The sequence below is a fragment of the Rhyacophila brunnea genome, unplaced genomic scaffold (assembly GCF_057557595.1).
Source record: "Rhyacophila brunnea isolate RB1 unplaced genomic scaffold, BYU_Rbru_1.0 scaffold_3, whole genome shotgun sequence".
Classification (NCBI taxonomy): Eukaryota; Metazoa; Arthropoda; class Insecta; order Trichoptera; family Rhyacophilidae; genus Rhyacophila; species Rhyacophila brunnea.
Window position 1 is genome coordinate 36,782,278 of NW_028232965.1, and position 25,521 is coordinate 36,807,798.

Genomic DNA, 25,521 nt, shown 5'->3' on the forward strand with positions numbered 1-25,521 from the left:
ACTGCGCATTGTTATTTGTTACTAAATGCACATCAGAATCCGCTTTATACACTTTTATTATAATTTTTTTCATTAGGAATTTTCAATGATAAAAACAGAAATTTTTGGTCAGTGTCCGAACTGTAGCTGAATACAAAAATTCACGAGATGTGTTTTCAACAATAACAATTAAAATATTTGTTGTAGCTTTAAATGTAATTTTCAAAATTTTCCATTTCCTCTACACTTTTCACAAATTATGAACAAGGGCTGAATGTAAATGGCCAACAATCATTCTATTAATAATAGTAGAATTTACAAGAATGGTCTATCCACAGTGGATAATATGGTAAAACAAAGAAGAAATCTTCTAAATAAATTTAAGATAAAATTTATTTGATTTTGAAACTTAAAGGCATCCCTTTCAACACCTATGTCCTATTTATATTATAATATCTACCTAAGATGAATTTAATGAAAATATTAAAAGATACATTGTGTTCGGTAGGTACCTACCAAAGACAAACAGGAGGTACGTACATCAAAAATTATCTTGTTTCTTCAGAGAAAATTTAAAACTTCCATTATGAGATAAGGACCCATAGGGTATCATTATTAAGATAACAAACAGTCAAATCAAAATTCTTCATAAAACAAAATTATTATCAGTGTTGTGTAGACGTATGGCCTGTATACATATCTATGCCAATTATACATTTTAGAGAACATTTCAGTCATTCTGATATTCATCGATGATAATATCTTCACTATTCGTATTTTAAATCGACACAACCCAGTTGTATTTTCATCTTTTTAATTAGCTATAAACTAAAAAATCAAAATGTCACTCTGTAAACTAACTTATTTCAATTTTTGGGCTCTTGGTGAACCTATACGACTTATATTGGCTTATAAGTGTGTTCCTTTTGTCGACAAACGTATAATGGATAGACATGGCAAAGAGTGGCAAGATGCAAAATCTTGTAAGTAAAACTTTTTATAACTTTTCCTAGCAGAGATAATAATTATTATAGAATCTTAAAATATTTTAAACTTTCTTTATGAAACCTAAGTGGGGTAAAATATAGTAAGATAATGGTTATAGCTTTTTAGAATGCTTTATATAATATTATAGTAACTATTCTTTTAGTACTTACATCTTGAAAGGGTTTAATTTTCCATAGTTCTAAAAAAGAAAGTAATAGGTAGCCAATTACTTTATCTTCTTCCTAGCATTACAACCTTATCTGGGTATTGGCCTCCTCCAGCATCTGCCTCCACCCAGGTCTGTCTAAAGTCACTTTCCTCCGGTTTAGGACGACCAAGGTCTTTAAATCCAACTCGACACTATTCCTCCATCTTGTACGAGGTCGGCCGGGTTTTCGTTTACCACCCGGGTTTCCAAATGTCAGTTTCCATGTCATGCGTGATTCATCTATCCTGTGTATTGTGTATATGACACATCCATCTAAGGTGACCCAGTTTGGTGGACTGTACAAAGCGTAATTGTGTGTCCGTCTCACCCCCCCAACTGTGTGTCATTGGTGGGTCCAAAAATACCGCACAGCACATTACGCTCAAATGGGCCCAACACTCTTTCCATGTTTTTCGTCATACACTTGGTCTCCGAGCTATACATGGCAACCAGTCTTATTAGTATTTTGTACAAATGCATTTCAAATGCCAGCTCAATATCTTGGAACAGCAGATGTTTCGTTACAGCAAAGTGACATTTTGTTGCCTAGCACAATTATTCTTTTATTTTTAATTTTTAGTTTACTCTCACTGTTAATGGATGACTCCAGAATTTTTAACCTTCTCAAATGCGCTGTTGTGCTGACTTTACTTATTCTACATTATTTACATATATTTAATTATACACATACTAATTTTTGAGACCCCTTTAATTTCGGCTGTATGGATATTATCTGTGGCTCTATCCGAGCGACTTTCTCTTAGGTTTGCTTACATACTGTAGCTTAAAGTTTAGAAGGGATCTTTATTTAGCTATATTTTTTTTCCTATTTCCTATTGGTATTGACCTGTGTGTCTCTGATAAATTATCTTAGAAATCGAGGGCATCTGTTGTTTGTTCTCCTAAGGTGCAGAACTGCCATTAGTAATGCCAATTGGGAGGGCAATAACTATGTTTAATCGAATCGCTTCGGATATTGATATATTCTACTTACGTGAGGGTGAATTTAGGTGGACATTATTTTATAAGTTTTCAAGATAGGGTCTACCAACCTAGGTCACTGTGCTTCCATGTATTTTTGTTTCTATTATTTTATTATGTACCTACTCATATTATTTTTATAATATATAATTATATATATATATATATATATATAATTTATTTCAAAATTGTTAACAATTACTTTATGTCATATCATTAACGCTTTGAATTTATAAGTTGTCATGTTTATTATATGTAAAATAAATAAATTTAATGTTGAATTTAGATATTAGCGGCGAAGGGCAGAGGTATGCTGTTAAGATTCAACACAAATAGTACACACTAAACTTTGTCAGTCATACGTATTTGTTTTCATTGAACTAAGACTACAAATTGCAAATACTGTTGGTTAGTATTTAGAAATCAATTAAATCCTGCGTAAACCAGCCCATAATAGAATAATAAAAAAATATTCGCTTATCTACAAAATATTTTTAATCTCTTACGGTTTGGTTTAGACAGGTCTTAATGAATTTAAAAAAAACTAACCAACACAATCTAATTTATATTCTTAATTGTACAGAAACATGACTGAAAAAGTGGGCAATATTTTTGTTGGATTGTTGATATCATACCTAAACTAATATGGTTTTGCTTAGGCAGGGTTTAATTAATTTTTAAAAAACTAACCAGCACTATCTGCAATTTGTATTATTAGTTTAATGAAAACAAATAAGTGTGACTGACAAAGTTTAGTGTACACTATTTATGTCGGATCTTAACAGCCTACCTCCACCCTTCACCACTGCTAGATATGTACCTACCCGCATTATATAAAAAAAACTTTTTGTAGACCTACATGATTTAAAATAATAGAGATGAGTCCTTTTTCATTTATTTAATTGGATCTTTGTGAATATTAATTTTAGCTTTCCAGTTTGGACAACTGCCTTTGTTGGAGATTGACGGAGTTGCTTTATACCAAAGCAAGGCAATATGTAGATACCTTGGAAACAAGTATAACCTGAATGGCCAGAATTATAAGGAAGCCAGTCAAATTGACGTTGTAGTGGATATAATTTATGATTTGATTATGAGTAAGCTATTTTTTTTAAATGGTAGTACAAAGGTATTTAAAGTGTCTTTCATAACTGAGCGTCAGGTACCCCAGGGATTAATGCCCAGGGACGCTACAACTTTTTCGAAAAAAATAAAATGATTCCAAACACTCTTTAATTCAATGCAATGATGCACAATCACAATAATATATACGTATAGTTTGGTGACTGTTTTCTTTATGTGGTGACAACATTTCAACTGCTCTTCCTTTATATCCAATGCTCTGATAAAAGTAATAAACACGTGATTTGGAACACCTCAGAAACATACCTAGATATCTGTTATAAAAATATTGGTAAACAGAGGGACGTGAACGTGGATCCATTGTATGGATGTACATTGGATTAAAAATTAAACATTCATTTAATAAAATAAATAGTTTAATTAAAAATAATAAATTCGTAGCATGTTTCCTCACTTCCACTGAGACATTATAATAAGAATATAATAATAACATATGGCTAATATTTCGCACTATAATCCCAATTATGTCATCTATTTTTGTGGCGTAAATTAGGTGTCTAACTTTTTAACTTACTCACCTAAGTATGACTATGCATTTCGCTCTAAGAGCACTGTGAAATGAAAAAGCTTGAAAACCACTTTACGGTACAAAATATTACAATGATTGTTTATTTTGGTATTAATATTTTTATCCTCAAATTTATCTTCCAGAGATGCGCACTCTTCGTGAAATATCTGATCCTCATGAGAATGAAAAGAAATATCAAGAATTTAAAAGTAATGCCATACCTTTCTGTCTTAATAATCTGGATTCGATCGTTAAGGGAGGACATTTGGCATGCGAGAAAGTAAGTTTACGATGTGTTGTCTTGACTGGTATTATATAATCATTAATTATTACCGAAGGATGATACAGCTAAAGAACTTGGACTATAAAGAGGAGCCTTATACGTTATTTCTGTTATGAAATTAGTTGGTAAACGAATTAACATCGTTCAGATGCTATTTCGATCTTTATGTTCACACAATAGGGCGGCCATTTTTTATGTTCATTGTGATTGCTTACTCGAGAGCAGTTATAAAGGGCTTTACCAAGGCCTGAACAAAAACGATGCATGAGTGCGAGTGAGAAAGTATTCGGCACCCTTACAATCTCTGCGACACGCGCTAGAGTAAGATAAAAGGTCTACTAGCTACAAGCCAGTTTCCAAAAGTATCGCCATCAAATCGGGGCGAAACGCTTCACATAGCGTCGATAACTTGCGAGCTCGTGTTGCTAAAATTGATATTTTTTGTGTTAAACATAAAGTCAGTGGTAAATATTTTTGGTTAATTAAGTAGAAAAGATGGTTCTGTGTGTTGTCTTAAAATGTGGTAGCCGTACTGATAAGCAAGAAGATGGTATTACGTTTCATAAGTAAGTTGATACATGTTCGTGATAATTTCTTTGTATTTTATTATATATTTTAATATCAGTGACCTAGTGTTTCTTTAAAATAACTTAAATTATGGATATCTTTATCTAATGGTTGCATTTTGACCGCTTAAAAATACTATATAACGTAAAAAAATAGAAAATTACATTTTAATTCTGAGCGTCTAGTGCGAGCACTTTGGGCGAGCACTAGCGAAATGGTCTAAGGTCTCGAACATTTGTAGACGAATGCGTTCGCTCGCTCACAAACCAAACGCAAGGCACGCGGCTTCATTTAGCAATGCAACGGGTGGCGTCTATATGTATCTATAGTCTAAGGGCTTTACATAAATTTTACAGGATTATGCAAACTGAATATTTTTATACGCACTGCAAATTGGCAAATAAATGTCATAGCAGTAGTGTGAAGTTCTCTAAAAATAAACCTGCATTGCGAATTCACTTGTAGCTCTGGTTCTTTTTTTGCTTTGATTTCATACATTTTGGCTCCTTCTATAGACAGAGGTTTTCAATATCCTTGGGTATAGTCAATTTTACTTAAATGATTTAAAAGTGTATGCTGTCCACTGAGTAATGGTGATACATGTTAACATTTAGCATACCTATCATTCAATATTTTTTTATACTGTGATAAGCTTAGATCCAAATTCAAACGGTAGTTGATTCATGTTGGTAGCCCAATGAGATCCCTAGTCAAAGTGCCGCCCTAAGGCAGAATTAAAATGCAATTTTATTAGTCACCAATCATCAACCGCTAAGCATTAGAGCATTTCCACAAAATATAGTCTCAAACAGCGGTCTTTTTAAATATGCAGAGGTCTGAGGCCCAGTTGTGAAAATTTTTCTTGTGCGATGAGCACCAATTGGCTATTAATTACAATACAAAAATAAGGATACCGGAATAGGTTACCAGGATTGTTAATGCTTCATGGAAAACCGCCTCCCGCCCCTGCTTTAAAATGTTGTTATATTTGTATTTGTTCCTTCATTTTCCACCCGTTATAATATGCCACCCCTTAGCAACGCATGACCTGCCTACTCCCACAGAACGGACGTCACTGTGGTAACAAGTGGTGAAGACTCGATTATTTAGCATTTGCATTATACATACTAGTGGCGATAGCAAATGATTATTTAATAATCAATATTTACCTTATATGTATGACTTGTTAAGAAATGTGTTTAGTGCAAAGAGATTGGAATCTCACACAGAGATTGGGCTTAGTGATAGAAATAATTCAAATAAAAATTTATTTATCGGCATATTGTAGTTACGCATAGTGACATTTATCTAATCTTAATGGAATCCGGATCAATATGCATAAGTGACATGTTAAAAATGTATGGAAGATGGCAGTGATGTCATAAAAAAATCTGCATTGTATGGAAAAACTAGCCCGTTAGCAAACGTATATAGAATTGTGCAAAAATAACTGTCTGCCGAGGGCGGTCTTGTTCTTCTGTTGTAAGCATTTGGTTTGATACTCAGATGTGGTTATTTAAAATAAATAATAAAATTAAAAGGTAAATAATATATCTACTTATATAATAATATATTTCTTTAAGGCGAAGTCTTCACTCGAGTCTTCACGGATTTCAAGTTATACACATTTATATATTTTATAAAAATCGATGTTTTTTAAAGTAGATATAAAAAATATTAAAACTATGAATTTGTCAAAAATCGCTTAGGTGATGCTTAGAAAACTTAATAAACTAAATTTTAATAATAAATATGACCATAAAATATATGTAATAATAGGGTGCGGACCGATAGAACAAATTCACATTTTATTACATTTTTTACAATTGTGTGTTTGTCTTTGACTTAAAATAAAAAATATTTTTATTTTTAATGTTTTCAGATACATATTTATTCATTAATACATTTAAAATTGTAAATTATCAAAAAAATGTCTCAAATTGCAAGCTTCGTATTTTTCCGCTAGGTGCCTCTTTAAAAAAGGCTCAGTGAAGACTTCGCCTTAATAATATTTTGAATAAATGTACCAATAAAATTATTATATATTTCCCATGTGAAAAAAGACGGTAGTTACTTTTAATATTTATCAGTAAAATATTGAAGGTGAAATAATATTCACGATCAAATCTTGTAAGTATGACTGTCCGAACGTGCCTTTTTTGCGATCACCCATCGCTTACCTCCCTCCAACATTACTGATATCTATTACTAATCACATAGTAAGTCATCTTTTAGTTCCATAATCCACCATTGGGAGGTTGTAATGTAGGTATTGATTACAAAACTAACTGTCTTAGTCTATGCTATGTATTTCTTCATAATCTAATTATATGTTTATGTTTTCAGCTCACATGGGCAGATTTCTATTTTACTGGAGCATCACATTATTTGAGTTATCTATGCCGTTTAGATATTTTTAATGGCCACAATAATTTGAAAAGTGTTTACGACAAAATTACTTCATCTCCAGAACTGGCTGAATATATTTCCAAACGAGTAAAATGTGATTTTTAATTATAACAATGATCAGGATCATCAGACCATGAGTTTTCTTTATGGAATAACTAAAGGAATATTGTGATAATTATTATTCATTAAAAATATATGATTTTTCTTATTATTTGTTTTTATTATAATTTATAGTGAAAACAGGCATGCACATAAGGGGGTTTCTGGGTTCAGACCCTACCAGGAACGAAAAAAATACAATTTATTTAGGGAATGAAATATTACTTTTTCTTCAGGACCTCATGACGAAGAAGAAAAAGTAATGATTGTGACCCTGATGATTTAGCTGTTGACCCTTTCTCCCACTCCTTTCTGCATTCTACAACACGTAAGGTATGTGTGAATGGAAGACTGATGGTACTCATAAATTAGTGCAACCATCTGAGACATTCAATGTTTGCTTTAATATTCTCACGCGACATGTCAAAAAAACATGACGGCGTGGACGAAACAAACTAATACTAATGATCCTAATAATTATGATTGTTAGGTTACTTTCATTTGATAATCACTTCTGAATGTGAGTTATGGCAATAATTTTTAGGTGAGCACCCTTTCTCATAGCTTCATGCCTGGTGTTTATCGCTAGATTCAGTGTGAACTATCTGGGTACGGGGAATGTACCCGTAAAGTACGGGGGTCCGGAGTAAGTTTTAGATAGGGTACATGTGGAAGTCAGTAGCACCTCCTGTTAGGTTTTGTTAATTTTTTTGTACCTTCATAAAATGTAAAAATTGCTTTCATAAATAAATTATTTGTTTAACCTATGTAATATAATTTAAAACAAGTAAACTAGCTAATTTTTTAACATACACATTTGGTAAACGTACTTTCAGCTTCAATGTACACCGACACATCCACCCCTTGCCCAAATTCTTGAATTAATGGGTGGTATATACCTATATTGAACATTTCAAACATGAAATATTGCAGACTTGTACTGATACCAAAACATTCACATTATCGTGAACATGTAGCTATAACTGCTTGTGATAAGACAGCTCATGTCAAATTATGTACACGGATACAATTAGGAAGTCAAATACACCGAACCAGCATTATTAAATTTAGGACAGTTAGGCAAACATTTACAATGATTGCTTATGCAATACATACATAATACCAAAATATCAAAACTGTTGCTGAAGATGGCGGCCATAAACAATTTAGTTTATAATATTATGTAATATATCCATATAAACTTCTCCTAGTTTATCAATTTATTTCACTGGGTACACTAAAAACATTACGGAATTAGCTAATACAAAATTTCCCGGTAGTCTAAACCGGATTGGTTTCCCTCCCTATCTTTGTTCTTATTCAAGAAACTTCAATCAACTAAATGTACATTTAGGTAGGTACCTACCTAGTTTGTAAAAAAAAAATCACTTTAAAACTGAGTAAGTATATAATAAATTTGGCTACATTCAAACTGATAATTAACATTTTTTAAATAAAAACCCTATTTCAACGAGTAATTACCTGCAGAGTGCCACTTCAAGTCAATCTTTGAGGAATGGGTGTTATCTAGGACCAAGTTAAATTTTATAGAGAAGCAACAGTAAAATTGGTACAAGTAGGTAGATATAAAATTTTATGTCCAGTAATTAAGGCTAACTACCTACTATTATTTGAAGAAAATTAAATTTTGTCATGACTAATTATTATTGTCTACTCATCTTTGCATATAATCACAATGGCCGATCTAAGTTTTGTTTTAGATCCGGAGGTTCGGGATTCGAATTCCATCGGTTGGGTTAAATTCACATGAGGTTTTTCTATCAATTTCTGTAGGTACCCACTAATGTGGATTCAGGGCATGGAGGTTTGTAATATTCATAAATCCTCCATACTATTTCCATTCTCCAAATGAGTAGATCAAAAACAAAAGGGCTTCCCTCCATCACTTATATACACATTGAGATTTGCGCATAAAAATAAGTTCTGAAGGGGTTTTAGATACATTATAGGATTTATTATGTATTAGACTGCAATGAGCTATTTTGACTACCTATTGTTTAAATTAAAAATTATAAAAAAATGGAGATAAGCCTTTTTCCTTTTTACCTACTCAAATGAGAGTTGAGGGAATGGTTTACAATAAGACATCGTAAAAACTCATAATTTAGGAGTGGAAAAAGGTATTAGTAATGATGAAAATATATAGAATGCTCTGGTTAAATTTTTGTTGAAAATTAACAATATTTTTTTTTCTTATTATGTTTTATTGTTTTATATAAATGGCAACACATGGAAAAATTGACAAACAAGTAAACACCCAATACGCATGCGTAAGAGTGTTGCGCAACAAACTATCTCAGCTGATTGACTTGGTTGTCGAAAATATCGCCGATTTCGTAATTTGTTGTTGGTTATATTCTGCCGGTGTTATTCTAGTTGAATAATATACACAACAATGCTTGCTTGTCGTTCTACCGTGTTATTAAGCGCGTGAGTATTATAATTATGTGCTTATTATTACCAATTTTATGAAACTTCAAGTTGTGTACGAATTCTGTATTAGGTTATTTATGTATTTATTAACAATAAATAATACATGATGTATCTACTTACCTTCTTACCTTTAAACAAGATGATGTTCAATTGTTTTTGGTTCAGATTCATTAATTAAATTAAATGTGATGATATTTTATTACAGTAAAAAGGCGTTAAGCAATGTCGTTGGAAAGCAAAAACATACCCTGCCGGATTTACCCTATGAGATGAAAGCCTTGGAGCCTGTAATATCCGGTGAAATAATGGCTCTCCATCATTCAAAACATCATGCTACATATGTCGCAAATTTGAATGCTGCAGAAGAAAAATTAGCAGCAGCTCAAAGTAAATGTAAGTAGCCAATCACTATCACAAAGTAATTTTGCTGCTCTTTGTAACAATCATATAGATATCATTAGTGTAGGCTCTGCAGATAGCCATCTGATGAATATAGACATGCTCATTTGTAGTGTCTATTAGCAATAATTATAAGAGTCTGTTGGTGGAACCACGCCATCTTACATCCTAACCTGCTGTAGCTGTACAATACAACATATTTTGACACAATACCTATAGGCTCCTTCATATTCTTTTAGGACAGCGGTGGCGAACCTATGGCATGCGTGCCACCTGCAAGCCACATGAAAGGGCTGTATATGACATCATCATTATAACATTTATGCCGCAGATGACCGCATGACCTTTTATAACTTTCTTTTTAGACCAAACCCAACCTAGCCTAACTTTATCAACCCAACCTATATATGTAGCTATGGGAAATGAGTCACTTAATGAGGACTCCGACCGAATAGGTTAATTACGGATAGTGATTTGTTCGGACAGATTAGGTCAATTGTGTCTTTTGTAGCTGTAATAAAATGTATAGTACTAGCGCGTACGAATTACGGAATCTCGTCGCCACCCCACACGTTTCTTCCAATACTGCGCGCGCACTCTAGTTCAACGGAACGAAATATTCAGTTCGCCTGGCAGCGTGTCCTTCGCACCCACGTTTCTTCCTATACTGCGCGCGCACTCTCGCGAATCTCGTTCGCCCCGAACGACATATTCCGTTCGCCGGGCAGCGTATCCTTCGCACCCACGTTTCTTCCTATACTGCGCGCGCACTCTCGCGAATCTCGTTCGCCCCGAACGACATATTCCGTTCGCCGGGCAGCGTATCCTTCGCACCCACGTTTCTTCCTATACTGCGCGCGCACTCTCGCGAATCTCGTTCGCCCCGAACGACATATTCCGTTCGCCGGGCAGCGTATCCTTCGCACCCACGTTTCTTCCTATACTGCGCGCGCACTCTCGCGAATCTCGTTCGCCCCGAACGACATATTCCGTTCGCCGGGCAGCGTATCCTTCGCACCCACGTTTCTTCCTATACTGCGCGCGCACTCTCGCGAATCTCGTTCGCCCCGAACGACATATTCCGTTCGCCGGGCAGCGTATCCTTCGCACCCACGTTTCTTCCTATACTGCGTGCGCACTCTCGCGAATCTCGTTCGCCTCGAACGACAAAAGCGCCAGGTGACACGGGACCGATTTGTTCGCTGGCTAAAGATTAGTTTTAAAAGATTCGTTCGTTCGAGAACGACGCATGTCTCTATATATGTATATTAAATAAATTAACAATTATTGGATCGAAAAGCATCTGCGCCAACAGAAAAAGGTATTTCTAAGTAAAACTATTTCCACCAAAAAAAAAAAAAAAATGGTCATATGGTCATCTGCGGCACTATAACCGTATATTTTTTAGAAGGACAGTATTGTTTAGTCATTATCACACTTGCGATACTCTAACTAAACTTTTTTTCTAACCAGTCGAAAATGTCCCTCTGAGGCGGACGATACCGGTCAAGTTAATATTTAATAAAAGTGAAATAATTAGTAGATAGTATAAAATTGCATTTCATTTAAATTAATAATACAACGCATTTCCACCATGAATTGACACAGTCAAAAAAACTCTGTTTCTTGACGTAACAGGTCAAACAGCCGTCATTATATTATGAACAAGCATTTGATTTAAATGGTTTTTCATCTGTCAATGTTTACGAGTAGGTGGTCATACTTGTATATGTGTTACGCCGAATGTGCGAAATTGACTATTACATGAAATGGGCTATATTTTGCCTAAATCATGAAAAATGCAAGCCCGTTGCCTTATTCATGAATTAGACAAAATATCTGGTGAGTGCATGAATTCGGCAGTAATTTTTCTGCCTTGTTCATGCATTGGACAAATTAGATAGTAGCGCTACTGTGGTATTTTTTGCAACTAAACTAAATGTGTGAAATGCTCGTGGATTGGTCAAAATGTACGTATATTATCTATGGTCAAAATAGGTGGTCACGCTCCGCTCCGGTAGTGTTTTTTGCAACTAATCAAACTAACCAAATGTGTCAAATGTCATTGATTATAATATAAAAATATACCAATCAATAACTACAATGACGTTCATATCCATTTACTATGTGCAAAAAAACTAGAACTATATATGATAACGGATGAATTTTATTAAAAGGTATTTTCGCAATTTGATTCGTGCTTGGGTATCGATCGTGCAATGGGCGATTGTATGTTTTTGATAGTTGATACTTGTTAGCTAACCTCAAAATGGACATTCAGTTGAATAATTCAGAATTTCAAAACCTAACCTAACCTAACCTAACCCAACCCAACCTAACCTAATAATATTATATTATGTCCAATTATAACTAATAAAACCATCCGTATTAAATTTACTTTTTCTACTGTCATGTTGACAGTTTAAGAATTCCATGCCCTGGTGAATTCATGTACTCGGTAGAAAATTTACCTAATTCATGAATAAGGCAACAGGCTTGACTATTACATGAATTAGCCAAAATTTAGCCCATTAGTAGTAGTAATAGTTAATTTCGCACATTCGGTGTAACATATGCACAAACACGAATAAAAAATATGTGATTTTATGGAAAGTCGTAGCAGCATAAGAAGCATTGCATTTTTTATTGCTATTAACATCATATTATTTTATGTGGATGGGATCACTATTGAAATATATATTAACCATTGGCTCGCCACCCATTATTACAAATATTTTTTTGGCATGTTGAGCATAATAAGGTTCGCTGCTGCTGTTTTAGGATAATCTGTATGGCGAAAGAAATATCATAATTCTTGACATTTCAACTTGAAACATTGAAAATAAATTATAAGACTGAAGATAAAATATGATAACCTATTAAGACTTATCAAACACGATACATTTATTAATAACTTTATTTTTTTTACTGTATTGCTAAATTAATAATTCTTTCATTGCTGATTATGTTTTTTATTACGAGGTTTTCGATAGAATTTATTATTATATTAATTAAACAATACCCATTCTCATAAAATGATAATATGTACAGTAAACTTTTCTTCAAATTATATAGCTCATGTCTCAACCATTATTTCTTTGGGACCTGCTCTGCGCTTCAACGGAGGAGGCCACATTAATCACACAATCTTCTGGCAAAACCTATCACCCAATGGCGGAAGCCCTTCAAAAGAATTACAAGCTGCAATTGAAAGGTAATTGATTTCATACATTAATAATATGAATGCAGAGCTTAGTACAAATCGCACCGTGAGTGTAAAACCAAGGCATCTGCAAAAGACATATTTTGGATATATTAGGGTTTGAAGTCTTCGTTTTGTTAGGAGAAATACAGTTTCAAAAAATAAAACCATAATATTTGGTTTATATCTATATTATATTGCATGTTCTTTGAGTTACTTCACTTCTACATTATCAAGTTCACGACTTTTGCAGTTGTTTTGCATTTAATTTTGAAATTGAAAAATTTGCAGATGCCTTGGTTTTACACTCACGGTGCGAAATCTCCAATGCAAAATGACTTTAAATGGATATTTTAATATTATGTTCATAGATCTACGGATTCTCTAACTGAGAAACTATCTATGTTTGTGTTGTGTGTTTTCCTCCTGCGAAGGAAGTAAAGATGTATAAACTTTTTTTGAAAAAAAATGTGATTTTGTTTCATCATAATTGGGAATAAAAGAATTATTGTGATGGAACACTGTAACCTGAATTCAGTGTTCAAGTGTCAAGGTTTCAACTGGAATTTTTGTGTAGTGTTTTTGGATGTCCCCAACACAATGATGTTCTTAATCATGGCCCCCACATCCTAAAGCGGGCCCCCAGGCTAGGATGTTTGGCGGGCCCCCCTACCTATCGCTAAGGGTAAAGTCATTGTGACGCGCTGCAGTAGCGTTATCCAAATGGTTTATTTTTAGTGATTTTTTATATTTTTAATATGTACGAGTTACCATTTGAATGATAGAGTTGTCGAGTATGGGCACACAGTGAAGAATTGCATCGTACAACCAAATAGTTTTAATTATTAATGTCATATCAAAATAGGCAGGCGATTTTTTTTATTATTACAAAATTTGTGATCTGTGTTTATCTCACTTATCTGGTCAGCTCGTCACGTCGGGCCCTTCCTGAACCCGGGACCCCAGGCTAGAGCCCTGTCAGCCCCCCCCTTGTGGGGCCATGTTCTTAACTCTAATAATAAACTTATAAATGCGATTTTCAGCAACACCACCTGTAACGCATAACGCATTTATTTATAGATTAAGGAGTTTGAAATTTTGTGAGCATAGAAAAAATGCTTTATAACAAAATGCCTTGTTCAGTGACTCAGTTGACAGACCAAGAATCTTTTCTTCAGAAACAAGTGTGAAGATATCGAAATACATGCTGCCATAATAGAAACACGGTATCTATTCCAAAAAGTGAAAGAATTCAGGAGATTTCAAGAAAATGAACTGGGTTATTGAGGAAGAAGATGGCACATTTCTTAAGGAGTCGAATAGATTTACAGGAAGGTACAACAAATATTGTGAAGCCCTATACAGAGATACAAATAAGGACGCTGAGATGGTTAACGTACACGTTGATGAGCAAGAACATGAAATACTTTTTGGTGAAGTGATGGAGGTGATAAAGAGACTAAAAACTCACAAGTCACCACGGCGACGGCATACTTACAGAAACCACAAAAAAGCTCAATGACAAAAAATCCATACAACAATTTTGTTATGGGACTTTGTTTTTTTTTTTTTTTTTTTAAATATTTGTTGGATAGTGAGTGCTTGAAATTTTTAATGTTCACTGTTTAAATATGAGTGTTCTTGTATTTTAGGTTTTCTTTTTCAACACAAAATAATGTCACATTAAATGTATCGTTAATTTATTCCATTTTCCACAAAGATTAATCAACTGATGTTTTTTTACAGAGATTTTGGATCACTTGAAAAGATGAAAGACACCCTGGCGAATCGTTCTATTGCTGTTCAAGGTTCCGGTTGGGGTTGGCTCGGCTTCAATAAGGAATCAAAACGTCTCCAGATTGCCACTTGCAATAACCAAGACCCACTTGAAGCAACCACAGGTGATTTAACTTGAATTATATTATAGATGGCGGCAATAATTATGTAAGAATATATCATCGATTTCGTCTCCACGACCGTTGACGGGTCATGGACTCCTGTAGAGACTTTCTCTGTTCAGGACGTTATTACTTTGGGAGAGCATCTTCAAATCTCTAGTCCAGCTAACTCAGTCCAAGTCTTCTTTACCCTCAGTATAGAGCGTAATATGTAATATTTTCTTTCTTCTTGAGCCGCTGTATAACGTTAAACTTTTTTATAAAAGGATTAAAAATGTACATCATATAATTATGAAAAACATCAGAAAAATACTTTTTAGAAATAATTCTATGAAAGAAAGAATGCTGGATAGAGTGAGACTTGAACTAATATCTTTCACTTTTTGTGTGAGTGCTCCATTTTTTAAATAGCTTAACATAGACAGCACTCATCCAGAAAGTGAAAAAAATGGGTTCGAGGCCCACTCTGACCAACAAGTATTAAATAAAAAAATAGTAATTAAAATGTGCATATTGATAAAAATATTGATAAGATTTACATTATAAAGTATGTGACCACGTTCCGGCTACATTTACTGATACTGAGAGGTTTTCCTGGAGTGTAACAAATTACACCTGTTTGTGCGACGTTTCGTAATATTAAAATAGTAAATGGTTTCGATTTGGTATACCTAAAGTTGATGTAATATATAGGTTCTGGATTATAAGACAGTTAAGTACACAAGGTGTATAGTAAAAATGACCAAATATTGTCTTTGACCAAATTTTTAATGTGTGTTTTTTGAGGATCTCTTAAATTGACCTTGCAGAATTCATTTGGAAACGCTGTCATATGTAAAATGGTGAGAGTTTTTATATTATGAGTATTATATTAAAAATATGATTATATATTTTTGCAGGTCTTGTGCCATTGTTTGGAATTGACGTTTGGGAGCATGCTTACTATCTGCAATACAAAAATGTACGAGCTGATTACGTAAAGCGTATCTTCGATGTTGCCAATTGGGTCGACGTTTCCGCACGGTTCGCGAAAGCTCAAGCATAATTGAAGCGAAACTACTACTGTCAAATGATAATTTTTTTTAATATTATATTTTTGTTATTAGTTTATAAACATCTTATTGACTGAGAACTATAATAAGATCTGTGTGCATTAGAATAATGCTTGTTAAATGTATTTCTAATAAATATCTATGAGAAATGTGGACAACCAATATACAGCTGCTGTGGTTCTGAAGAATTTTGCTTTATTGCTTGTCCTGTTAATAATATTTCCTCTTTTATATTTATTTTATCAAAATGCATTTTCTGGTTTTCATTAAGCTAAGCATTTAAAAATTGAATTGAGTTTGAGAATTGTAATATAGTTGCTAAAAGACAAGTAGTATAATTACATTTTTTCAACTCCATTTCATCTATAACAGTAAAACAGATTTTTTATGAATTTATGACTTTTTACTTTCTTTAGGTAAAATATTATTTTTAAAAAATGACAAAATTGAATTGAATACTTATATTATTTCACACCATCAATGTACCTACAGTGGAACCTCGTCGCTTTGTGCTAGGAATTCACATTTTCCCGCTATTTGCTTGTAGTTTCTGCATTTTATTCCCGGTTTTACATTTTTATTTCCCGCAATCTCTATCTGAAATACGTATTCAACATTAAATTAGAATTAAAAATTAAAATTAAAATAAATTATTATTATTAACATGATTGCACGATAATCATTTTTTTGCATAATTTAATTTTTTTAATTCCCCTTCAGTCCCTTCAAAAACAAAAACAAAAATTTGGGTTTCACTGTATTTATAAATCTGATGAGTAGTTGTACCATGAAAAATTTGAAATAAAAACAATAAGAAAAAAATTATTTCAATTTAAATATGTCTTTTAATCAGTAGTTGGTATGTATTGTACAGTAGAGTGGATAATAATTAGAGAGACGACTTTTATGATTTTTTGGAAAACAATTGGCATCTCAATGTGTCACTTTGCCACTGGATATAGTTTATGTCACTCAGCTTAAAGTATTTGATTACATGGTCAAATTTGAATATAAAATCACCAATATTCATAAACTACAAGAAAGAAGGTCCACCGAATCTGATGATAAAACTTTTGGTGTTTCAATTCCTTTCTGTCAGCATTATTTATCAACATTAATGGAGGGGTGTATGTATATATGTTTCATCCAAATGTTCTGTCGGCCGTCTTGGTCCTGTATGCGAGGAAGGTACAGCTGTGAACTATATACATTGTACAGTGATCCCCCTATCGCTTTACGTGTGAATGTGGAGTGACATTTCTTCGTCGACTGTAACTCATCAATAGTATAATAGACGAAGAGAAAATGAGGGAGATCTAGATTGTAGTGGTCAGAGTGTGTAGGAGACGGCATTCCTTAAACTAAGGCAGTAATGAGTAGAGGAATCTTGTGGCAGGAAGAAGTTTTATGGAAGGGGCCAATACCCACATTGGGTTGTGCTGATGATGGACACATGACATGAATTTCCAGGATTAATAACATTATTACTTTATTCCAAAGAGGTTGAAAGCAGCATCCAACCTCTTTGATTTACTCTAATTTGATTAGGTATATACCTACTTGGACCGAAATATTAAAAAATGAATACTATCGACAGAATTTAAATTTAATAATTGATTTAAGTTTTGTAGTTATTCTATTTGAGTAGTTTTATTGTGACCCGGATTTCGCCCTTCAGTATCTTCAGGCACTCACTCACAAATTTAATGAAGGGTGTATGGTAAAACTAGGCGCATTGCATTTTTATCATTTTTGAGATTTAAATGCCAATTTGTTCAACAGAGAAAGTGCTCAAGAATGGTAATCATTAAAACTAGCGAAAACGATTTCCTTGCTTCATAAATGAAGGGAGAAAAATGTGTTGTCAAGGCAAAAATCAGCTCATTGTGTATAAAACTACACAAAATTAACATAGGATATGTTTTTATTACATTTTTTCACATTTATTATATTTCAAAATAAATGAGAAATCAATATAATATATTATAAATTAAACCCATTTTTCTATCATTTATTCTTCTTTTGCTCTCCTGCAAAATTATCATTTTGTCAATGAACCTGTTTTTGCCATGTGCCTTTCAAATGGTAAATGCGTACCGACTGCTGACAACGAGTGAATACAGTCAATTCTCATTTATATAACAAGTGAATACAACGATGGTGCGTGAAAACATTACTGGATAAGTAAAGGAGCAAATATAAATCAAAAGATGTAAGTTTGATAATAATTTTGCACAAAATCAATTATTTTTTGAAATTCAAAATCTGTATGATGTGTAGGTTTCATCAAATGTTGCAATATACTTATTTTAAAATAAGTAGTTTTAAAAAGCATATACCTGATAGTAGAAAGAGTTAAATGATGTACTCCCACAACAAAATTTTCATAACCTAACAAAATTAAGGTTTTATTCACATGCCAAAAAAATATATTAAGAATATATTATAAAAAATATATTAAGAAGAAATATATTAAGAATCATTATTGGTGGTTTTTCAATGTTCTGTTTTGTCATGGAACGGAATTTTATTACCATTTATAGTAGTTCACTTTATAGTACATATTTTACAAATTTATAGTACAATAAAGAAAAATATTATTGTATGGTGGTTGGCTATACTGGAATAATATTTGACTTTGACATCTGCAGCTGACTTCAGATATATACAGTGGAAATGTCAGAGTTGTCAGTGATTTTTGCTGTTGCGCTGTTTTAAATATTTCCAGAATCGGTAAGTACTAAGCGTAATAATTTATTTCAATATATTCAATGGACCTGTTTTGTGTATTTCACGATTACGCTTTGAATTGAATTTATTTGATTGTACAAATAGCTGGAGGTCAACCGGTAAGTTGATAATCAATACTCTTGCAAACGAAAGCTGCAGGCAATATGCGGAAATTCATTTCCGTGAAAAGCCTTTTTCTCGGAGGTTTGAAATTAGTTAATTGATACTCGATACTAATGTGACGATTTGTTATGATACATATTATGTTATTTGTTATTACTGGAAATTATTGTTCTGTGATGAATCTGGAAACTGTTCATTTTCATAATCTTACTGAGAATCGATTTCAAATTAACGAAAATGTTTGAAATGACACAACATCCTTGCACGGCATATTTTTTGTTTCTAAGTTTAATTAAATTGTGTAATACTGCTTTAATGAACAAAGTAATGCATTTCCACGAGTTGTTATGGTATTATTGTGACTATGCGTCATCACTCGTAATATTTTTCTTCTTTGTGTTGAATGTTGATTAATTATTATTAGTACGATTTTCAAGGGAGTAACGTGAACCAGAATAAAATTATCATATTATATGATTTTAAAATTACGATAGTATTATTATTAGGATAAAACAATAATCGATATAACATAGACGTTATTAATTATTATAGCCGAACTCGTGTTTGACATCAATTAAATCCGAAACGAGTTAATTTTGAACTTGAATTCTAATATATTAAAACTTTCGTAACATACAACATAATCAGAAGATAGTAAGTACGTCATGTTTACATAAGTTAGGTAGGTACCTAGGTAGAATTGTGTCAGATTCTTGTGGCAGTGCAGGCGACTCATTTAGAAGTTGGTATAGTTACTTTCAAATGACCCTACACCGATATAAAGTGATTTCATCATGGCTGCAATGCCAGAAGAATCTGTCCTTGTTCTACAAAAAAATCGCACATAGGAACGAAAAACAATTTAAATGGAAAATTAGAAATTCGATCAGGAGCCTATACTTCGTTGATATTATTAATTTAGAATTAATTACGCGTTTTTCATGATAGATTTTCCTCTATGTTAGATAATATATTGTAATTATATACTTAATATGAAATATGAAATGATTACTTCCTGCGACGCTGACTAATCGATATTTGAGACTGATTTTATTATAAGTACCTATATTATTTGTACCTACATTAGTCGAACCCAAATACGTACTCAACCTTGTATAATATTATCTAATACCTAATTTTGGATAAAACTAGTAAGGAAAATGTATTTATTTTCAAAGTATGGTTACGTATTATTATAATAGATTTAAAGTTGAAGTATTTTTCATTAATATTGTTTATTAATCACTCGTTTAAACCATTGGATTTTTTAAAAACTTTTAAATTTCCATCTTTGGAAAATTCTGTAGTGCCGTGGTAAAATTCTAGTATATTTTGTTATGGTATTAACATGACTGGCTGGCTGGTCAGTAGTCACAGGGCGACGCAGCCTAATATGAAAATATAACTGCAAAGTGTTTTGCTTCGTTAAATCTTTTTAATTATTTCACTGTAAAAAAATGTCACGTATCCGCTGTTTTTTCTCATTAAACGCTTCAAACCTATTACGGCTACCCTTTTCAGGTGGGCCTTCAGACCACTAACCCGTTCGTTAAATAAATATAAGTGCCGAGCGAGGCCTTTGAGGAAAACTTTTCATAAGTCGCACACTTTTTATGGCGGCGCGATGCCTTCGGAAAGCCAAGCAGCCCCTTATCATAACTTACGCATTAAGGAATCAGAGCCTGCTGCGTAACAGCTTTTTGCAGAAGTGACGGGAAATAGTTAAGAAAATTTAACGCCTGTCTCTACATATTCAGTTTCGTGTTTCATTTAGGGGTTGAAAGCTTTTTCAACCTTAAGATGTTGGGATTTCTTTGGAAATTAGTTCACATAATTGGTTATTTCAGAAGAAAATCACACGATACTAATCTGGCAGATAATAGCATTTCTAACAAATCGAGCGGTATTTCAAACCATAGTTTTTTTTATGTAAGTAGTTGAAAGGGGGATTCAAATTTAAACAAACATTTACACAACGTTTAATGACTTTGTAGATGATTTCACCTCACCATCAATTATATGTAACTCAGGATTGGGTGTTAATTACTAAGAAGAATTGTTTATGTAACTCTATCACAATTGCGGTCGCAGAGAACTGCTGAATGAGGTCAAAGCTCGATCAGCGTATATGTAGCGATATCGAAGAAGAAAAAGTATATTTTATTGCGTATTGGATAATATAATGCTGGCACCTGTAACGAGCTGCAGATTTTGATAATTGATTTTTGTGGGTTAACACATTCTATCAACATTTTAATGCGCAGTAGTATACTTTTTATTGCTATATTGCAGTTATTGCACCATTAGGTTATCGATACTAATTTACTTAACTTAGTTTTATAGCGCCTGTGCACGTGCATGGCTTTACTTGCATCACTATTGTGTATTTATTGCACGGTCCAATTGTCGCGTGAAAATTCAGAAGCTTTTTTGTCATGGCCGCGATAATACATACTGTCAGCAGTAAATCCATGCCCGTGTAAATGGGGTATTATGGTATGTTATTGGATTAGCATAATACATGCTTATTGCGATAACAATCACTTGGTCTAACTCTAGGAAAAATAGAATTTTATTATCATCATCAGCCACTGGGGTCGATCAACTACTAAATGAAGACCTACCCCAGCTGCTATACTTTTCTCAGACCCCATTTACTTATTCGCTGTCACTTACATCCGCCAAACTTGATGAAATCATCGATTCATCGGATTTTAGGACGCCCTTATGGTTGTTTAGTGTCCATTGGGTACCCCTGTATAACGGTATTTGTCCACCGGCTGTTCGTTACCGGGTCATTCTCATCTCATCGGTTTGGCAATTTCTATCGCGTACTATTCATTGTCTGCCAGGTTACAATATCAATTGTTTTATGTTGTGATGGGAAGACATTGAAAATGGCGTTTGGTGATTTTATAGTGAAAAACAATTCACAATAGTTAACTCATTCCTAAGTGTACATACTTAGCAGTTTATAAATTATAATTCTACAGCTTGTTCAGTTTTTCATCTATAAACGCTATTAAGTAAAAACTATATATAATTAACAAAAACTAACCTAAATTAAGTTTAATTAATCAAACTTAATCGTTACAATGAATGTGCTATTAACAATAATTGTTATTAAACATGACTATAATATTGCAGGCCAAAATGCCATACTATTTTACATAACCGTTCGGAATCAAGATAGAAACATGAGATTTTCGTAGTAATTACTGACAATTCAGACGTAATGTGGCACTTTTGAAAATGAAACATAACAACTGATGACTCACATTCGGTGTGGTTATGGCTTACTTAAACGGGCGGGCGTCGGCGTAGGCGGCTCCGTGCGGCGTCGGTCGCGCCGGCGTCGCTTTTCCGACTGTAGGTATTTTCATGCAATTCGAGGAAAGCCCTCAAAGCTATCAATCTGAAGCTTATACAGAGTGTTTGTCCATGAAACAATGAATGCCACACAGCAGCATTGTCTGACTCACAATATAATATGAAATCTATGTTTGGGCTACAGTTGCGTTTAAATTACAACGAGTTAATGTCACATCTATTGTTACTAATGGGTTTATAGTTCCATCAATTTGTATGACAAAAGAATTTATTGATGTTCTTTATATGCTATTACATCAGTGGCTAAAACGGTCAAAGGTAAACAATTAGTAGGGAATCGAAAAGAAAAACCATAAACACTTAGACGGTTAGTCACTTTAGTAGTAGATCGGTGGCATGGCTGACTGGGCTCTAGCCTAGGGGTCCGGGCAGAGAGGGGGCCCGGCGTGGCGGTCGACCAGATAAATGAGATAAACACACATCTTAAATTTGCTCTAAAATAGTAAAAAACTCGCCTGCGGCGATATCTTACTTCAGGTTTATTCCTATTTTAAAATATATGGTTATACGATACAAATTTTCGTTGTTGTGTTAAAAATCAGCACCGAATTTTATTTGACCTCGAACACCATTTGGAAAACACCACTGTAGAGCATCAGACTGATTTTAACCATAGCGATAGGTAGAGGGCCTGCAAATGATCCTGGTCTGGAGGCCCGCTTCAGGATGTGGGGCCATGATCGGTGGTGTTCAAACTGGGCGCCATGACCAATTGTCCCAGGGTTACCACAAGCTGTTAATATAACGTTAACATATTTTCAGACGATATTATAATACAGTGCGCTGTTGTACGAGTAAATCGTTTTTAACAGTACCTCTCTCATCTTAGCAACTGTTTCAAAAATACTTTTAGGAAAATAATATGGAGAAGTTCGCATGGATTCAAGATCTGAGAGAATTGAGAATAGGCTACATACCGTGTGGATAGAAGGTCATGCGTTGCTGGGGAACGTTAATGGGAATAATATAACTTTTAAGATTAGGTACATTTCGCAGAGTTGACAGAATATTCACCTTCGGCGCTAATGATCTGGTGTAGGTATATGAATATGTGTGACAGTTTAACGTAGGTAGCGAAATAGTGCAGTAGAAGTAGGTAATTACTTTTAAATACATTTGTGAATAAAAATAATATAGATTTGTATTTTGAGAATACGTAAGGGCGGTACTTTACCTAGATATGTCTTGTTTGATTCTAAGATTTAAACACTAAAGGCGCAGAAAACGAATAATGTTTGAGAACCACTGCGAATGGATAGTATCAAACAAGTAATGTGCGGAAATCCTTTCGGGGCTATTCCACTTAACATTAAAAAAGCTCTCACATCTGATTCTGAAAGAATAACAAGTTAAAGTAAAAGAATATTATCTGACTCTATTATATAGTAGATATGTAAGTGATTTTTTCCACCAGTAAAAGTTGTTCGCAGAGCGAGGGCGCCACATGCTAACATTTGACATATCATTTCATACTTTTTTATATTGAAATGAGCTTAGTTCTAAATTCGAACACCTGGCGATATCTGATGGTACATCTATTGTCTATTGTAGGGTGAAAAATAGAAATAATGGAACACTGCCCTATTATATAAGTAGTACGTACTTACCTATATTATTTTTCATCAATGTTTTTTCAAAATGTAATAGACAATAATAATGCTTTTCCTCAAACCTCTCTGCAATATTTGAGACAACTAAAAAAAATATCCTGACATTGACGTGTGGCAGGGATGTCATACGTTGTATGTAGTTGTTATGTTCTCATTTTAATTGTTATTAGGCTCCGCAATTTGTTCGTTTAATTTATAGGTAAGTTTAATTAATTACTTTGTTACTGGCAACTCCAACGGAATACTTTTGGTTCGCTGAGCTTTCCTCTTGATTGACGTGTAAAAGCTGCCCGAGTATCGATTCCGCGGTGGCTCGAATTGTAAAAAGCAAAAAGAAAAACATTGACGTCTTTCTGCTTCGGTCGTGATTTCGTTGGTATCGATTGCGTGCTGCGTTCAGGCTTCGAAGGCTTCGCCGGCCGGCGGTTGGTCGGGCGGACTGCCCTCAGACGCCGCCCGGTCTACGTTTTATGACTCATTCCGGGGGCAGAAAACACCCGCATTTGCCAGCCCTCACCACTCACCCCCCCTCCCCACCCGCTCGAGTCTGACTGCTTTGCTCACAGTTTACAGCATGAGACGGCTGCGCTGGAGTCATGCACAAAGTTTCTCTCTCATTTTTTTCCAGTTTGATTTCTCTTTTCTCTTCTCCCAGAGGATCCGATGTTTACTTGGAAGATATGAATTGCCCGTAGTTATGACTAAGCATTATTTTAAATTCGCTGAAATATTGTATTCATTTCGTTTTTTTATTTATTCCAGTAGGTATTGTAAGTGAAATATGTACGTAATTTGTGAATTCAATAGAAAATGTGATGTGTTTTTAAATGAAACTTGTAGGAAAATAAATCAAAAAAATATTACACATAAGCGAACAGGCTGACAGTATTCTATATTAATTATATTAAACTCTACAAAAATAGTTTTTTAGTTGGTAACTATTTCGAGTCTAGCATCATTATCAAGAGCACAAGAAAAATGATTTATGCTCGCTTGTTATAGGTGTTATTTTAGTTCCAGGGAGAGAAACGATATTTTCGTTACTCTTTCATTCTAGTATTTCTTTCAGCGTCCACATATACGAGTGGTATGGCATTCGTCGTGGGTCGCGGGTTCGAATCCCGCTCACATGTTGTTTTTGAATGTATGCATGGTTTCAGACCATGATTGAACAAGTGGCCAACAATAATTTATAGGCGGCTCTCGTGGTGCTATGACTAAAGCGCTGGTCTTCCATCCGGGAGCCCCGGGCTCGATTCCCGCTAAGAACACAACATATTTATGTGAATTTCTCAAAGCCTGGGTGTTTGTAACAAACTACCTTGTACGAAAAAGCAAGGCCATGATTAATAATAATGCTAATAATATAACTATAATATCTAATTAAAAAATATTAAGAAATCTCTTTCGGGAAGCGACCAAAATGCACATTAGATTGTAAAGCCAACGAAAAAATCAAATAAGTAGGTACTTAGCTATGTATTAAAAATACAATTTCG

At 33.8% G+C, this 25,521-nt stretch overlaps 2 protein-coding genes across 2 annotated transcripts; both read left to right on the forward strand.

Annotated features, from left to right (window-relative positions):
• Positions 1-646: 646 nt before the first annotated feature.
• LOC147068311 (glutathione S-transferase-like) lies at positions 647-7,273 on the forward strand. The gene is made up of 4 exons (XM_085952891.1): positions 647-962; positions 3,085-3,252; positions 3,950-4,086; positions 7,003-7,273. Exons 1-4 carry the CDS (start codon positions 821-823, stop codon positions 7,168-7,170), a joined length of 615 nt encoding a protein of 204 aa, XP_085809017.1. The 5' UTR covers positions 647-820; the 3' UTR covers positions 7,171-7,273.
• Positions 7,274-9,463: 2,190 nt separating this feature from the next.
• Sod2 (superoxide dismutase 2) lies at positions 9,464-17,004 on the forward strand. Its single transcript, XM_085952892.1, has 5 exons — positions 9,464-9,615; positions 9,824-10,011; positions 13,093-13,231; positions 14,966-15,120; positions 16,017-17,004. Exons 1-5 carry the CDS (start codon positions 9,581-9,583, stop codon positions 16,160-16,162), a joined length of 663 nt encoding a protein of 220 aa, XP_085809018.1. The 5' UTR covers positions 9,464-9,580; the 3' UTR covers positions 16,163-17,004.
• The last annotated feature ends 8,517 nt before the right edge of the window (positions 17,005-25,521 follow it).

Bases quoted from the DNA above. Each gene is read 5' to 3' on its own strand.
- LOC147068311 (XM_085952891.1), top strand. From the start codon at position 821: ATGTCACTCTGTAAACTAACTTATTTCAATTTTTGGGCTCTTGGTGAA. The intron at 963-3,084 runs GTAAGTAAAACT...TATTAATTTTAG, and splicing joins GTGGCAAGATGCAAAATCTT to CTTTCCAGTTTGGACAACTG. The intron at 3,253-3,949 runs GTAAGCTATTTT...TTTATCTTCCAG, and splicing joins AATTTATGATTTGATTATGA to AGATGCGCACTCTTCGTGAA.
- Sod2 (XM_085952892.1), top strand. From the start codon at position 9,581: ATGCTTGCTTGTCGTTCTACCGTGTTATTAAGCGC. The intron at 9,616-9,823 runs GTGAGTATTATA...ATTTTATTACAG, and splicing joins TCTACCGTGTTATTAAGCGC to TAAAAAGGCGTTAAGCAATG. The intron at 13,232-14,965 runs GTAATTGATTTC...GTTTTTTTACAG, and splicing joins TTACAAGCTGCAATTGAAAG to AGATTTTGGATCACTTGAAA.